This window comes from Manis javanica, chromosome 1, assembly GCF_040802235.1.
Source record: "Manis javanica isolate MJ-LG chromosome 1, MJ_LKY, whole genome shotgun sequence".
Taxonomy (NCBI): domain Eukaryota; kingdom Metazoa; phylum Chordata; class Mammalia; order Pholidota; family Manidae; genus Manis; species Manis javanica.
The window spans coordinates 223,782,886-223,799,801 of record NC_133156.1 but is presented as its reverse complement, the minus strand read 5'-3'; the positions used below and the strand labels follow the sequence as shown (position 1 = coordinate 223,799,801).

General features: G+C 42.4%; 2 protein-coding genes across 8 annotated transcripts in view; one reads left to right on the top strand and one right to left on the bottom strand.

The window, feature by feature from the left end:
* The window catches only part of CENPO (centromere protein O), a 25,070-nt gene extending 8,155 nt beyond the window's left edge, over nucleotides 1-16,915 (top strand). For all 5 annotated transcript variants that reach the window (XM_017660710.3, XM_017660709.3, XM_017660707.3 and 2 more), the window contains exons 4-8: nucleotides 11,312-11,429; nucleotides 12,101-12,360; nucleotides 13,234-13,405; nucleotides 14,159-14,325; nucleotides 15,516-16,915. In XM_017660710.3, the coding sequence (XP_017516199.2) occupies nucleotides 11,312-11,429; nucleotides 12,101-12,360; nucleotides 13,234-13,405; nucleotides 14,159-14,295 (687 nt within the window). In that variant the 3' untranslated portion in view covers nucleotides 14,296-14,325; nucleotides 15,516-16,915. The remainder of the gene's footprint in view (nucleotides 1-11,311; nucleotides 11,430-12,100; nucleotides 12,361-13,233; nucleotides 13,406-14,158; nucleotides 14,326-15,515) is intronic.
* The window catches only part of ADCY3 (adenylate cyclase 3), an 80,690-nt gene continuing 79,081 nt past the window's right edge, over nucleotides 15,308-16,916 (bottom strand). For all 3 annotated transcript variants that reach the window (XM_037005554.2, XM_037005555.2, XM_037005556.2), the window contains 2 exons: nucleotides 16,792-16,916; nucleotides 15,308-16,284 (listed from right to left, as the gene is read on the bottom strand). In XM_037005554.2, the coding sequence (XP_036861449.1) occupies nucleotides 16,102-16,284; nucleotides 16,792-16,916 (308 nt within the window). In that variant the 3' untranslated portion in view covers nucleotides 15,308-16,101. The remainder of the gene's footprint in view (nucleotides 16,285-16,791) is intronic.

Below are 16,916 nucleotides of genomic sequence, written 5' to 3'. Positions count from 1 at the left end.
TGCTATTATAAACACAATCTGAAGGTTCTTTTTTCTTCTTTTTCTTCCTCCTCCATTCTTTATATATTAGATATCATATTCTATACTCTTTGTCTATCCCTTGACTGACTTTGGTGGTAGTTGATTTAATTTTGCATCTGCTTAGTAATTAATTATTCTACTTTCTTTACTGTGGTTTTATTTCCTCTGGTGACAGCAATTTAGCCTTAGGAACACTTCCATCTATAGCAGTCCCTCCAAAATACACTGTAGAGATGGTTTGTGGGAGGTAAATTCTCTCAGCTTTTGCTTATCTGGAAATTGTTTAATCCCTCCTTCAAATTTAAATGATAATCTTGCTGGGTAGAGTATTCTTGGTTCCAGGCCTTTCTGCTTCATTGCATTAAATATATCATCACTCCCTTCTGGCCTGTAAGGTTTCTGTTGAGAAGTCTGATGATAGTCTGATGGGTTTTCCTTGTATGTGATCTTTTTTTCCTCTCTGTCTGCTTTTAATAGTCTGTCTTTATCCTTGATCTTTGCCATTTTAATTACTATATGTCTTGGTGTTGTCTTCCTTGGGTCTCTTGTGTTGGGAGATCTGTGTACCTCCATGGTCTGAGAGACTTACCTCCTTCCCCAGTGTGGGGAAGTTTTCAGCAATTACCTCCTCAAAGACGCTTTCTATCCCTTTTTCTCTCTTTCCTTCTTCTAGTACCCCTATAATGCAAATACTCTTCCTTTTGGATTGGTCACACTGTTCTGTCAATATTCTTTCATTCCTAGAGATCCTTTTTTCTGTCTGTTTCTCACCTTCTTTGTATTCCTCTTTAATTTCTATTCCATTTACCATCTCCTCCACTATATTTAATCTGCTTTTAAATTAAATCCCTCCATTATATGTTTTGTTTCTGATACTGTATTCTGTAATGATTGAATCTCTGTCCAGAATTCTTTCCTGAGTTGTTGAATATTTTTCTGTACCTCCATGAGCATGTTTATGATTTTTATTTTGAAATCTCTCATGAAGATTGATGAGTTCAGTTTCATTTGACCCTTTTTCTGGTGTTTGTGGGATTTTGGTTGGAATCAGGTTCCTTTGACATTTTATATTTGAATGTGGAACCCTCTAGTGCCCAGAATCTCTACTCTCTGGAGCTGCTCAGTCCCTGGAACCATGCCGGGGGTTGCAGGGGAGCAGGGCTGGTGCCTGGGGGTAGGAAAGAACTGTTTCCTGCCTAGTTGCTATTTTGGTCTCCACTGCCAGATCCAGTGGGACAAGCACACAGGTGTAAGCCTCTGTGCTTTGTGTTTGCAGCTGCCGTAGGTGGTGTTTCCCTCTGGCTGGCCTGATGCCAGGACAGTGGCTGCTGGTTTGCAAGCTGGTGAAGGCTGGCTGGGAGGAAGGTGCAGTAGGCTGCATATCATGGTGGAGGGATTTGGAGCTGTGTAGCCTGCCAGGGGGATGGAGCACATGAAGCTCCTGAAAGTTCTCAACCTGCTGTGCAGAATGTGCCCAGACAATTTTGTCCTGTCCTTTCTCCTGAGCAGTAAGCTCTGTGCAATCCTTGCAGGTTTAGCAGCCCTCTTGCTGTTAGGAAGTCTCTCAGACTGCCCACCTTTCTTTTGTCCCATAGCAGCCAAGTGTGGATCCCTGTTTTCTACTAGCAGCTGGAATCTCAGTCTCTCCAGGTATTCTACCTGTCTTAGCTTTCCAACCCCACTAAATCACCAGAGCACTATGCAATGTAGGTTCATACTCCCAGAGCAGATATCCAGGACTGGGTACTCAGCAGTCCTAGGCCTCCACTCCCTCTCCGCTCCATTTCTCTTCCTCCTCCAAGTGAGCTGGTGTGGGGGAATGGCTTGGGTCCCACCGGATCATGGCTTTAGTATGTTACCCTGTTCATGAGGTCTGTTTTTTTCTCCAGGTGCATGCAGTCTGGCACAGCCTTCTTTACTGTTCCTTTTTCAGGATTAGTTGTATTAATTATATTTTTGTAGTATATATGGTTTTGGGAAGAGCCCTCTGACTCACGTCTCATGCTGCCATCTTTAATCTAGTTCTGCACATTTTTTAATTGGATTGTTTGTCTTTTTGGTGTTAAGTTGTATGAGTTCTTTATATATTTTAGATATTAGCCCCTTATCAGGTATATCATTTGCACATACATTGGCCTATTCAATAGGTTTCCTTTTTTGTTTTTATTGATTTCCTTTGCTATGCAGAAACTTTAGTTTGATGTAGTCCCACTTATTTTTGCTTTTGTTCCCTTGCCTGGGGTGATGTTTTTGAAGTCTATTTTGTCTGATACTAGTATTGCAACACCTGCTTTTTTCTCTCTGTTGTTTGCATGAAATATCTTTTTCCATCCCTTGACTTTAAGTCTGTGCATGTCTTTGGGTTTGAGGTGAGTCTCTTGTAAGCAGCATATGGATGGGTCTTGCTTTTTTATCCATTCTATTACTCTGTGTCTTTTGATTGGTGCATTCAGTCCATTTACATTTAGGGTGATTATTGAAAGGTATGTACTTACTGCCATTGCAGGCTTTAAGTTTGTGGTTACCAAAGGTTCAAGGTTAGCTTCTTTACTATCTTACTATCTAACTTAACTCGCTTATTGAGCTATTATAAACATGGTCTGATGATTCTTTATTTCTCTCCCTTCTTATTCCTCCTCCTCCATTCTTCATATGTTGGGTGTTTTGTTCTGTGCTCTTTTTAGGAATGCTCCCATCTAGAGCAGTCCCTGTAAGATGTAGAGGTGGTTTGTGGGAGGCAAATTCCATCAACTTTTGCTTGTCTGGGAATTGTTTAATCCCTCCTTCATATTTAAATGATAATCGTGCTGGATACAGTATTCTTGGTTCGAGGCCCTTCTGTTTCATTGCATTAAGTATATCATGCCATTCTCTTATGGCCTGTAAGGTTTCTGTTGAGAAGTCTGATGATAGCCTGATAGGTTTTCCTTTGTAGGTGACCTTTTTTTTCTCTCTGGCTGCCTTTAATACTCTGTCCTTGTCTTTGATCTTTGCCATTTTAATAATTATGTGTCTTGGTGTTGCCCTCCTTGGATCCCTTGTTATGGGAGTTCTGTGTACCTCTGGTCTGAGAGGCCATTTCCTCCTCTAGTTTGGGGAAGTTTTCAGCAATTATTTCTTCAAAGACACTTTCTATCCCTTTTTCTCTCTCTTCTTCTGGTACCCCTATAATGCAGATATTGTTCTGTTTCGATTGGTCACACAGTTCTCTTAATATTCTTTCATCTTGGAGATCCTTTTATCTCTCTCTGCATCAGCTTCTCTGCGTTCCTCTTCTCTGTTTTCTAGTCCATTAATGGTCTCTTGCATCTCGTCCATTCTGCTTTGAAGTCCTTCCAGAGATTGTTTTATTTCTGTATTCTCCCTCCTTAGTTCTTGCATATTTCTCTGCAAGTCCATCAGCATGGTTATGACTTTTGTTTTGAATTCTTTTTCAGGAAGATTGGTTAAATCTATGTCCTCAGTTTCCTTCTCAGGGGAAGATGTAGAAGATGTCGAAGATGTCTGGATCAAATTTTTTTGCCTTTTCATGTTGATAGGTGCAGTGGTATGCTATTGACTCGTCTGTCAGCTGGGAGAGCCAAGACTTTTTCCACTTGCTCCTGGCCTTTCTTTACTGGGACAACTGCGACCCCTAGTGGCTTGTGTTGTGCAGTTGTGTGTAGACTGGGTCTCTGTATCCTGCCCGGCCAGTATGGAGGAAGCTCCCTTGCTGTGGGCGTGGCCAGCCTCAGGCTGCTGCTCTGCTATGGCGGGGCCCTGAAGGGGTAATGGACGGGGGGGCTGTTTGGCTGTTTACCTCCGTGAGGGGTCTCAGAGCTGTTGCCCAGGGGGTTAGTGCGCCCAGAGTTCCCTGGAATTTCCAGCTGCTGGACTGTGACCCGGGATGCTTCTGTCCAGCTGTGGGGTCCCTGTCCCTTTAAGACTTTAAAAAAGCACTCGCTTTTCTTTGTCCCACAGGCGCTGGCTGCGGGACCCGCTCACAGGTCTTACTGTCCTGCTTCCCTAGTTTCCAGCACCCCATGCATGCACTGTGTGTCTGCGCTCTGGTGCGGATGGCTAGGGCTGGGTGTTTAGCAGTCTTAGGCTCCCTCTCCCTCCCCGCTCCGACTCCTCTCCTCCCGCCGGGAGCTGGGGTGAGGGGCCTCGGGTCCCGCCAGGCTGTGGCTTGTATCTTACCCCCTTCTCAAGGCACTGGGTTCTCACAGGTGTAGATGTAGTCTGGCTGTTGTCCTGTGTCTTCTGGTCTCTTAGGGATAGTTGTATTTGTTGTATTTTCAAAAATATATATGTTTTTGGGAGGAGATTCCCACTGTCCTACTCACGCCGCCATCTTGGCTCCACCCTCGCCTGGGGTGATGTATCTAGAAAAAAATTGCTAATGCTGATACTCAAGAGATTCTTGCCTGTTTTCTTCTAGGAGTTTTATGGTTTTAGGTCACATTTAGGTCTTTAATCCATCTTGACTTTATTTTTGTGCATAGTGGAGGAGAGTGATCCAATTTCATTTTTTTACGTGTAGTTATCTGTCCAGTTTTCCCCACACCATTTATTAAAGAGACTATATTTTCCCCATTATATATTCTCATCTCCTTTGTCATACATTAATTGACCATGCAGACATGGGTTTATTCCTGGGGTCTGTATTCTGTTCCTTTGATCTATGTATCTGTTCCCGTGCCACCACCATATTGAATAAATTTTTAGAACAGCTTGAAATCAGGGAGTGTGATTCCCCTAGCTTTGTTCTTGTTTCTGAAGATTTCTTGGGCTTTTTAGATTTCTTTAGTGGTTCCATAAAAATTTCAGGATTATTTGCCCTCATTCATTGAAAAATGTCATTGGTAAATTGCTTTGGACAGGATGGCCATTTTAACAGTATTCTTCCTATGCATGAGCATGGACTAGCATTCCATTTACTTCTGTCTTCTTCAGTTTCTTTCATCAGTGTCTTGCAGTTTTTAGAGTACATGTCTTTCATCTCCTTGGTTAAATTTATTCCTAAGTATTTTATTCTTTTGGATGCAATTGTAAATGGCATTGATTTCTTAATTTTTCTTTCTGTTAGTGCATTATTTGTATATAGAAATACAACAGATTTCTGTATATTGACTTTGTACCCTGTAGTTTTACTAATTCATTTACTAATTTTAGTAATTTTTTGGTGAAGTGTTTTCTGTATATATTATGTCATCTGCAGTATCCATGTCTGTTTCTCCTGCCATTTTTATGTGATCTTTCTGTCCCTCATTGTCCAGATGCCTGCTTAGTCCTCAGATCTTCCTCAGCATGAATTGCTCTGTGTGTAGGTGTAGCTTGATGTGGAGATGGGAGGAGGTGGATTCAAGCTCTTTCTACACCACCATCTTCCCAGAGTCTAGTGTATTTTTTATTTCACTTACTGTTTTCTTCGTCTTTGATTGGTTTTTTATAGATTTTTCTGTCTCTGCTGAATTCCTCCCTGAGCTCAAACATTCTTCTCTCTCGTCTGGTGAACATCTTTATAACCATTCCTTTGAATTCTTTTTCATTTTTCATTTTTTAATTTTTTATTAAGGTATGATTGATATACACTCTTATGAAGGTTTCACATGAAAAAACAATGTGGTTACTACATTTACCCGTATAATCAAGTTCCCACCCATACCCCAATGTAGTCACTCCATCAGTGCAGCAAGTTATTCCTTTGAATTCTTTATCAGATAGACTGATTAACTCTGTTTTTTTCCTGAAGTTTTGTCTTGTTTTGTCATCTGGAGCTTATTTATCTCTGCCATTTTGTTTGGCTTTCTGTGCTTGATCCTATGAATTAGTCAAACTCTCCTAGTCTTGAAGGATGGGCCTTGTTTAAGAGGGTCTTCTGCATAGACTGTGTGTGCCTGATGGTTTTGCCTGGTTGAAGGCTGAGTGAGGGTGAGACAGGCATGTCCTGATGCTGGGAGTCTCCTGTGTGGTTGCTAGCTAGGGTGGCTGGTGTCAAAAGCACAGTCCAGGTAGCTCCCAGGTGGACAGTGGGCTGTGCCCTCTCTGGCAGGGAGACTGGGGGCAGAGGGGCACAGGGCACAGTCCATGGGTTTCCTGGTTGGGCATCAGCCAGGGCCACACTAATAGGTGGCTGGGGGTGGATGGGTACAGTGTGGGAGTCTCCCAGGTTGGCACCTGGCTGGGGCTGTGTAATCGGGGCAACTGGGGATGGAAGGGTGTTGGCAGGGTGAATCTGTGCGAGAATCATGCTAGAACCACCTTGGTAGCACTGCTGGATCTCTGACAAGCGTGTTTGGTGTGGTGGGGGTGGGGAGATCGCTTCTGTTAAGTCTGGAGCTGGTGTGTTCAGTCTGACCTTCTTGTCCTACTGCCAGCATGCATGGGGAACATAAGCAGTGGTCATCCTGCTCGCTTCCACACTTGTAGCATAAACGATGTAGCTCACCCTATTCCCCTCCACATTAATCACGTTGGGGGTTAACATACTCCATATCACCTGCCCTGCTCCCATCTGCTTTAGGAGTGGGGTGTGGAGTGGAGGGAACGTAAACAGTGGTGCGCACCAGCTCCTCCAGTCCTGGAGAGAGTTTCAGCAGTTCCCCTGCCATTTGGCATTTGGGTTTAAACCTTCTAACTTCGTGGCTTTTTTTCTGTTTCAGGGCCAGTGATATCCTTTACTGCTGCAGGGCCACACTGGGGGTGGATTCCCTCTGTGACTGTGTGTCTGTTTCTCCTGCTGGTTTTCCGTGTGGTATTTTTCTCTCTCCTGCAGAAGGTGTTCGTGTTCACTCAGGCCTCCATCCTTCCTTGGGATGAATTGCTGTGTGGGTAGGTGTAGATTTGGTGAGTAGATGGGAGGAGGTGGGCTCAGGCTCTATTTCTATGCCACCATCTTCCCACATTGTTATCTGCTCATCTATCAGTGGACACTTGGTTCCATAGCTTGGCTATTAATATAATGCTGCAGTAAACATAGAGGAATGCGTATATCTTCAAATTAGTGGTTTTGGTTTCCATGAGTAAATATCCAGAAGTGGAACTGCTGGGACATATAAGTTGTTTAGTTTGTTTAGTTTTTTAAGAAACCTACATACTTCTTTCCATAGTGGATGCACCATTTTACATTCTCACCAACAGTGTAGGAGGGTTGCCTTTTCTCCACATCCTCGCCAACACTTATTTCTTGACTTTTTCATACTGTCCACTCTGACTGGTATGATACCTCACTGTGGTTTTGATTTGAGTTCCTTTATAGTAAATGATGTTGAGCTGCTTCTCATGTGTCTGTTGGCCATCTGTATGTCATCTTTGGAAACTGTCTATCAGGTCCTTTGCCACTTTTAATAAGATTATTTGTGTTTTTGGTGTTGAGTTATATGAGTTCTTTATTTATTTCAGATATTAACTCATTATCAGATACATGATTTGCAGATATATTGGCCCATTCAATAGGTTGCCTTTTTTGTTTTGTTGATAGTTTCCTTTGCTGTGCAGCAGGTTACTTTTCCTTTAGATTCAAACATGTTTACCCATTCTGGTGCTCTTTAATACTTCCTGCATTCCCATATTTCCATTTGGGACCATTTTCCTTCAGTGTAAGTAGCTCCTTTTGGTATTCCTTTCAGTGTTAAGTCAGCTGGGAATACTCTGTTGTTTTTTGTCTGAAAAAAAACCTTATTTCATTATATTCTTCACTTTCAAAGGATGTTTTTCTTAGGTCTAGAGATAGATTGGAAGTTACTTTGTTTCATCCTTTATTGTTTCATTGTTTTCTAGTTCTAGTTTCTGCCAGGTGTTAGTCATATTGTTTGAATATATGATGTCTTTTTTTCCTCTAGCTGCTTTGGATTTTAGCAATTTTATATCATCATGTGGCTAGGAGTGATTTGCTTTCTTTATTTCGCTTGGTGTTTGTAGAGCTCCGTAAATTACTTGATGTGTTCATTTATTTTGGAATATTTGGCCAGTATCTGTTCAAATACCACATCTGCCCCATTCTTCTCTTTCTGGGGCTCCCATGTATGGAGTTCTGTTTGTTTTAACTATGATCTGTGTCTTATATTTTTACTAATTTTCTAATTTTATTTTTCTGTTCAAATATGATGAAAGTATCTTCTATATGGATATGAAAATTATACCTATTTATTTCACTTATCTTTTCTGCCTGGTCAGCCTATAAATCTGTTAAATTCTTGATTTTGGCTACTGTATTTTTTGGTTCCAGGATTTTCATCTGATTTTTTTTTTTTTATACCTTCCAGCTCTTTGGTATGAGTTGTCCATCTTTTAATCTATTTTAATGGCTGTGCCTGATGGACCCAAACAGCTGAGTCCAAGGGAATGTCGTCTTTTTTCTTCTTGGTTTTCAGGATCTGTTGCTCTTCCCTGATTTACCTAATTTTTTAAAAAATTCAGTGACAGGTATTGTATATGAAAAAATGTAGGGATTCTGAACTGTTTTCTTCCTCCAAAGAAAATTAGTTTTTTTCTGTCAAGCAGATAGCCTATGGGCATATCACCTTAATCTAGTTGAGTCTCTTTCTGGTTTGCCCGTACTCCTAGGTGTACCTTTTTTTTAGGGCCCTCATTTGAAAGTTTGGGTGTGTTGGAGAGAGGTCTATCCAGGTCCCTCTTCTTTGGCAGGTCCTGAACTCCAAAATCTCTGCTTAGTTTTCTAATGTTCAGCAAGGAGCTTTCCATGTGGTTCCTCAGTACTCAGTCACACAGATACTGTTAGGAATTGGCAATGCCTGCAGGGCAGATTGCATGCAGCATGTTGGGTTCCCTTTTCTATGATATCCTGGTAAACTCAGTCTCTAACTTTTGTGTCCCTGGAACGGTGAGACTGCTACAAAGCCCACCTGCAGCTTTCTATTTGGCCCATATGCCTTGTGATACAAATCAGCAAATGCTCTGAGGGGAAAAGCTGTAGGAAATGCTCAGCTAACTTCAGAGCTTTTTTTTTGAGAGGGCATCTCTCATATTTTTTGATCAAATGGCTGTTAACAATAAAATTCTGTATGGGGGGGTCAATGCTCAATGCACAGTCATTAATCCATCTCAAGCCTAATTCTCGTCAGTCTCCAATCTTCTGAAGCATAACGAACAAGTTCTTACAATGGTGAACGAATTCTTACATAGTGAATAAGTTCTCACATGGTGAACAGTACAAGGGCATTCATCACAGAAACTTTTGGTTTTGATCACACATTATGGACTATAAACAATGAGGTCAAATATGAATATTTGATTTTTATACTTGATTTATATGTGCATCCCACATGTCTCCCTTTATTATTATTATTATTTTTATTTTTAATAAAATGCTGAAGTGGTAGGTAGATGCAAGATAAAGGTAGAAAACATAGTTTAGTGTTGTAAGAGAACAATTGTATATGATCATGTGTGTGCCTGTAGACTATGTGCTAATCCGAGCTAGACACGGGCAATAAAACATCCACGGATGCAGAAGCTTTCTCTCAGAACAGGGGAGGGGTGAGGTTCTAAGCTTCACCACTGTTGTTCCCCGATTTCTCACCTGATGGCCCCCCTGCGACTGTGCCTGTCTTAGGTTGTTCCTCCCTTGAGGAATCTTACCCGTCTCTGGCTAACCAATCATCTTCCGGGGCCATACAGGGAAATGTAAAGTTGGTAAGTGAGAGAGAAGCAATATTGTTTGAAAAGGTTAGCTTTTTACTTCTTTGCAGATTTATGCCCTGTGGCTTCTATGCCCAGCACTTGTCTCGAGGTATCTTTACCACCTGGAGGAATTATGATACTCGGTAAATTCGATATGAGGCACAAGTTCTATTTAAGGGTTGTAATTAGGAAGGAAGAAGAAAAGCTATAGAGGTAGCATATGGATTTTAGCAATTATACATGGGAGGATTAATTATTTCTTTGACATATCTTCTTGTAGAGTGCCTTAAGCATGTATAGGTTTTAAACTACTAACTAACTTGCGCACACATATTAACATAATAGGAATACGGTGACATAAACAAAGCAAATCTATAATTACCAGCCATCTCCAGTGAAGCCAAGAAAACCAGTTAGGCACCCTAGGCATTTGTGAAAATTTGTCTATGATATGATGGATATTGTCCAACTGTACTTGAACAGTCTGAGAGAAATCAGACAAATTAAAGCAACCCATTTCTGGGATCTGTTCACATCCCATATGTTCTTTTAACTGTAGATAGTCTATAGTTGTAAGATTTTGGAGTGCTACAACTTGCACCCCTCCCAACTCTTGGTTGAGTTCCAACAGTACAGATCCACTCAAATTCGTTGTCTCACTGTATGCACATGCCAGCCTAGACATCTCCCTCCTCATCCCAATGGCAAGTCCAGGAAACCGTGGGATGGACGCAGCCACAACCGCAGCATCGCCCGGATCCCTGTGGAGGCTTTTTGATGATCATCCCCCGGCATGAGTCCTCCAGAGAGTGCTGATGCCGGAAGCTCCTCCTCATATTGTATCTTAGTTCATTTTCTGGGCAGCCAAGCTAGTCTTTGATCTTCTGCATAAAAACAAGCAGACCCTTTGCCCACACTTTGACATGCCCTGTATACCACTGTGTAGAACTCATTGGAGGTCAGCACACAGGAACTGCTTTTTTTTTTTTTTTTAATTTTTATTAAGAGAAAGGCATATTATCAGAAAAGAGTACCTCCATAGCCGATCATCTGACACCCTTTAAGTGATCAAAATTATAACTTCAGAGCTTTTGTCTTCAATGTTCACCCTGCCTATTTTGGTTGTTCTTTAAATGCCTTCAGACCATTTTCTGTTTGCTTGCACATGTGTGTTTATTTTTGCTATTCATTGTAGGGTTGTTCTCAGGGGGAGCGCCAGTCTGACACCATGTATTGGGCCATAGCTCACAGTGTACCTCTTAACAGTCAGATCAGTATTTCCCATCCTGGTACTTGAGAGCCTGCACAGTCTGACCCAAACCAACTTCCCCATCATTGCCTCAGCACAGCTGTTTTGCCCCCCTCATACTTCCCCTAGACTGCCCTTATACCCTTTTCTTTCCCTTCATAGTACTCTCCATTCCACCAGATTCTGGATTACTCTTCAGACCAGCACAGTTGCTGCTTCTCATTGCTAGCACTGTAACCCACAAGATTCTTTCTCTACTCTGAATTTATAGCCCTAGCTGGCTGGCCACTGTACTATTTCTTGGTTCGTTAAAAAAAACAACTCTGCATTTAGCTTTTTTCCAGTTAGGTGAGGGTAGGGACTCATGCCTGTGTTGCACCCCTTTGTATCCAGTTTGATTTGCTGCATATTCTGCAGGTTAAGGTGTCTACCACCAATGTAGAACCCGACCAAACGGTGGAGATCAGTGAGCAAGAAGCTTTAGAAAGAAAACGGGAAAATGTGAAAGCCATTCTGCAGGCGTACTGTTTTACAGGTATAATTTTTTCTGCCCTGCTTTAGTCTCTTTTCTTTAGTGAGTTAGTTTGCTAGACGTATCAGTCCTAGACTTATTTAATAAGCATTGACATTGTCCTCCTCAACAAGCACACCCAAAGCTGGCATGCTGTTTATAGTCATCTTTAACTGCAAGATTGGTCTCTTGTGCAGCAGCAGATAGGTTGGTGGCTGGCTTTGGGCCATTCATTTTCACTATGCAACATGTGCCAGACCCTGTGACTAGAACTTCTTTACTGCTGGTTTGCTGTATGCACTAGTCTAAACCCCTCAAGTTTCTGTTTCACCATGAAAATGGGAATTTATTTGCCCCATTTTCTATGTCACAAGAGGATTATGGGAAGAACTGGGGACTATCATAAATTGACCCCCCCAAAAAAAGAATATGTACATTGAAAATTAGAAAATTTCTTCCTCAGTAATAAGAGTATTTAGTATGTTTGTTTTTCCTATAATTTTTTCCATGGCTTTAACAACTCAGAGTGAGCCAGAGTCAGTGAGAAGAAAGTCTGTGATACTCATTCATCAACAAACATTGGGGCACACACTGTATGTACTAGGCAGTGCTGAGGCATCTGGGGTGTACAGGTGAGTCAGGTAGTATCTGTAACAGCCTGACACCTGTTGAGAGTATCATCTTGTTTGCCTTAGGGCTCAGCGGGAAACTGACCAGCCGTGGATTCTGTATCTTCATCAACACTGCTTTTGAGGGGAATCTGCTGGATTCCTATTTTGTGGACCTGGTCATGCAGAAACCACTTCGGATACATGACCATTCAATTCCAGTTTTCATTCCCCTGGAGGAGTTAGCTGCAAAATACTTACAGACTAATATTCAGCACTTCCTGTTCAGTCTGAGCGAGTACCTAAATGCTTACTCTGGAAGGAAGTACCAGGCAGATCGACTTCAGGTGTGTTGGCAATCTTCTGTAGCATTTTATCAGCCCAGGGTAGGCTTAAAAGGGACCAAAAGGAATGGGTTTTCTTTTGTATTTTAAAATGTTTCATAACTCTGACCTAGAAGTTTAGCTGTTACTCTTCTAATGCTTCTTTCTTATTTATGTGCAAGCTGGTCCATCATCTCTTCCCCTGTTGAAACTCTGGATGATCTTGAAGCCTGGATATTGGTTAAGGGATTAATCACTCCCAAGTGGTGGTCCTTTCTTCTTTACCTCACAGAGTAGGATAGTTGCTGTACTATACTTAATTCAACAGGGATTTTATAGAGGACCTACCATGTGGTGAACCTTGGGTATAAATGCAAAGCAAAATAATAGTTTCTGAAATAATGTAGAGAAATACTGTTCATCTTTGCGTAAACACTGGCCTACCTTCTTGGGGTTGCAATTGAGCTAGGGTTGGGGTTAAAAAAAATGTATATAGGAAATGAATGCAAAAAGAGAGTAAGTGACTTAAAAACTTTACATTTCCCCCTGTGCATTTGGAATGACTCTAAAGCTCCTGGTTGTCAGTTAAATTGATACGTGAATGCAGACACCAAGCATCTCAGCCAATATTTATGTTAACAGATTTCTTGGCAGAGCTAGTATCTCTCCTGCACCCCTAATCCCCGGCCATTTACTTAGCAAGTGCTTGCTGCAGGCCTTTCTGGGATGCCACCAACTCCTACAGATCTCTAATTTTTTTCAGGCATGTCCTTCATTTATTTCTCTGAAATTGAATGAATGGTCCCTATTTTTGGTAGACATGTTTGGGGTCTCAACAGCTGTTGGAGATGTAATTGTCAAATGCTTTGTGTTTATTTTGTGCCCCACCCCCATTAGAGTGACTTTGCTGCCTTTCTGGCTGGGCCTTTGCAGAGAAACTCACTGTACAACTTGCTGTCATTTACCTACAATGTGGAGCTGAGGGGTCAGTCCCTCCCATTCTGTGCTAGATTGCTGTATAAGGACCTCACAACAACCCTTCCGACTGATGTCACTGTTACCTACCAAGGTAAGAGGGAGGATGCCTCAGTGAAGAAATGTAATTTGCTCTGGATTATTCAGTTTGAATGCAACAGAGCACAATAGGTAGATATATTAATTGGACCTCTTGAGATGCTTTATTCTATTTATGTATTATAAATTTATTAAGTAAAATACAAAGATAGTTTCCTTGTTTCTACCAGTTTTTCCTCTCTTTGTTGTAAGTAGTAAACATGATTATCAGTTTTCCCTCCTGCTTTGCTCCTTCCAGCTCTGCCAGTGTTCTTTCAGCTCAGCTCATGATTTGTTTTCTGGGAGACCCCTCTTGAAGAGAGACAGTAAGGAGAGTGAGTCATAGGGTTACCTGTGGTAAAGAAAGCCACAAGCCTCACTGACTGAAGCCAAGTGGACATGACAAGGCAATATACACTTAGCTCTCTAGAGACGATTCTCTAAATGGGCCTTTTTCAGGGCTGGCTGATAGATTTTTTTTGCTATCTTGTTTTGATTAAATATACATAGTGATGTGACATGGGCAATATGAAAAATAGGAAAAATGTTTTTAGAAGGCAGAAATTTTGAAGCTCACAGGTTTCATACCATAGATTTTAGACTTCTCTGGGCAGCCTGAAGTTTCTGGTCTCAATATTGCATCAGTCCAGTAAGGGGAAGCCTCTCTCAGCTCCAAACGAAACAAACAAAAATTTACATGGGTCCAGAATATCAGTGATCCAAGTTTTGATTCCCCCAATTGCACTGAAATTGACAGAGTCTCTTTTAGGGATGGACACATTATCTACCTCCTGGGAAGAACAGCGAGCATCCCATGAAAATCTGTTTTGTACGAAGCCCTTACATCAAGTATTTACTTCATTTACAAGGAAAGGAGAAAAGCTGGGTATGAGCCTGGCCTCCTAGAATATTGTTTTCATTGGGACCACATCAGAAGTGAGTAAACCTAGTTCTGGGAACTGAAAACTGTTGAAAGGCTGACTCCTTGCCTGGGGACTGTTCCTGTGGTAAGAGTAGGATAAGGGGCAAGCTTGAGCCCACAGACCTTGGCATTTTGGGATGAGTCTTCCTGATTGCCTGGTCACTTGTTATAATGGTCAAGACCTTCCATTCAAGATAGTTGTATGTTATATTCCATTCCACTCCATTCATGACTTGGTTGTACGTTATAGCTGGAAATCAGAATGGTTTGTGGGGAAATCGAAGGCATTTGGTGAAAGGGGGAGTATGTACCATTCAACTAAAAAGTATTTCTGCCTCATTTTCAGTGTTTGAAAAGACTCATGATATAAATCATATAGTTAAGGTGGGAAGTGTGTTTGAGCTTTGCTTTGGAGCAGTGTGTCCTAGGCCATTGCTTTATAAAGAACATGGTATGAGAATGTACTGTGGATAAAATATTAAAGAGCTGGATGTATTATAAAGAAACCTGGCAGATGCCTGCTTATACCTCAGCTGTTGCAAAGTAGAACCTCCCCAAGTCTGCCAGTGTACCATTTCTCCTTATAAACCACAGCCTTGGCTTTGCTGGTACTTTTTATCCCTTGGCTTATGGGAGTATGTGTAACGCCAGGTTTCACAGCTGTGAAAATTGTGTCTGGTGAGGTACTGCAATTTCAGATCCTGTAGTCTTTCTCCAGTCACAAATAAGAGTCATCACTGCCCACGGCCCAGAGCTGCATTCAAGCCTCACACTAAAATGGTCACTTCCTAGGCCTAATGGCCATGAAGTAAGATACTTGTGTGGGGTGTGGGAGGAGCACAGGGAAGGTGGTAAAGGTGGCGTGGACTGCCAATTAGGAGAAAGCAGCTTAAGATGTCTTAGTTCAGGCTCTTGCCTTCCACGTACATGGTGAGGACCAGTAGTATGAGTTAGCAAAGCACTTAGGCATTAACAGAATTTGCACAAGGAGTACACTCAAGTTGAATAAAGCTTTTAATAAAACAGTCTTGCTCTTTATCAATACCAGTAAATTCTCTTAAAGCAGTAGCAAAGGCGACTGTAGCAAGAGCTCAAAAGGCAAGGCAATATTGGAAAGTGTTTAACAGAAAGTTAAAAATATAAATGTAGATCTGTTTATATATCTTCTTTCAGAAATAAATTCCCTTTCCCTCCCTCCCACCAGGTAAAAGGAAATATTGCACTTTCTGCTCTCATGACTAAGGTGACAGGGGTTCCAGAAGAACCTTTCAAGATTATCAGGACGAGGGCCATGTCTAGCTCAGACCATATGGAGGCGGGTCTCCGGCTGGAGTTCAAAGGCATCACTTCCAAGTACACCTGAGGAGCAGAGCAATGCCGGGACAGGTGTCCCACCAAGTCCTCAGCTTATGCAGAGGTTCCTCACCTGCACTCTCAACCTGGCAGCAAAGGCAGCTTTGTTCTACCTCTGTTACATTCCTGCTTACAGGGGCCATGGTCTCTCTGTGCTAAGAAGGGCTGGTTGAAACCAGGGCTCTGGAAGGATTGTTCCAGCACTATGCCTAAGACCCCTACTCTGAGGAATAAGTATGGCCCCTGCTCAGAGCTCACAGATCCATGAACAACTGAAGGCTTGAGATTTTTAACCCTAAAACATCTATGTGAGTGTGTACTTCAACAGTTTGGGAATGTTGGGACTTAAGTCATTTGTCCTTTCCCAAGACTTATTGTTGATTTCAAAAAAAATACGTCTTCCCTTCACATTTGGACTATAGTGGGGTAGAGGCCCTTTAGGAGTTGTCTACCACCTGGTGGGGCAGTGTCACAGAGGAGCCATTAGGGAAGGCAGCTGGCTTCTCACGGCCCTTCAAGAAAAAGGTGAGCAGCTCTCCCTTCCCTTTCACGAAGATGGGTCCTCTTTTCACAAAGCGGAAGCCGTACTCTCGAAGGATGACTTGTGTTTCTTCTACCACCTGTAGAGGCAGAGAGCTTGGCAGTAGAGAGTGGACACTTCTCACCAGCAGGCAAGGGCTGGAGGGTGACAGGATCCATGGTGGGTTGCCTGGGGCCCTCCCCTCTCCCAAAGGTGGCTTTGTGCTCACTCGCCCAGGACGGTAGTAGTCTTGTTTTGGGAACCTCTACTTCCTGCTCTTTGGTCCCCTCTACCCCTTTGTCAAGCTTTCCTGCCAGTCCCAAGCTGATACAGATCAGGTGGCTTCAGCAAGGATCTCCTGGAGGCACGCTATTCTTACCCACAACTTCAACCTAAATGTTACAAATGGGACTGAAGTATTTTCTCCCTTCTCCTGAGGCCAGCTATGGAGGCATTTCTGCCCCTGCTCCTTAAGCTCACAGCACTGCCAATTTAATATTCCAGGCCACGAGGAAGGAGGTAGTAGTACAGGGCAAAGTGTGCACTATTCTTCTTTGCACCCATTCCCTAGGTTTGAGCACACACTTAGCGCTGTTGCTGGACATACCTGAATGTTGCCCATGACCCCTGTGGACTCCATCCTGCTGGCTACATTGACTGTATTGCCCCAGATGTCATAGTGTGGTTTCCGGGCTCCAATGACACCAGCCAGTACCCCTCCTTTGTTCATGC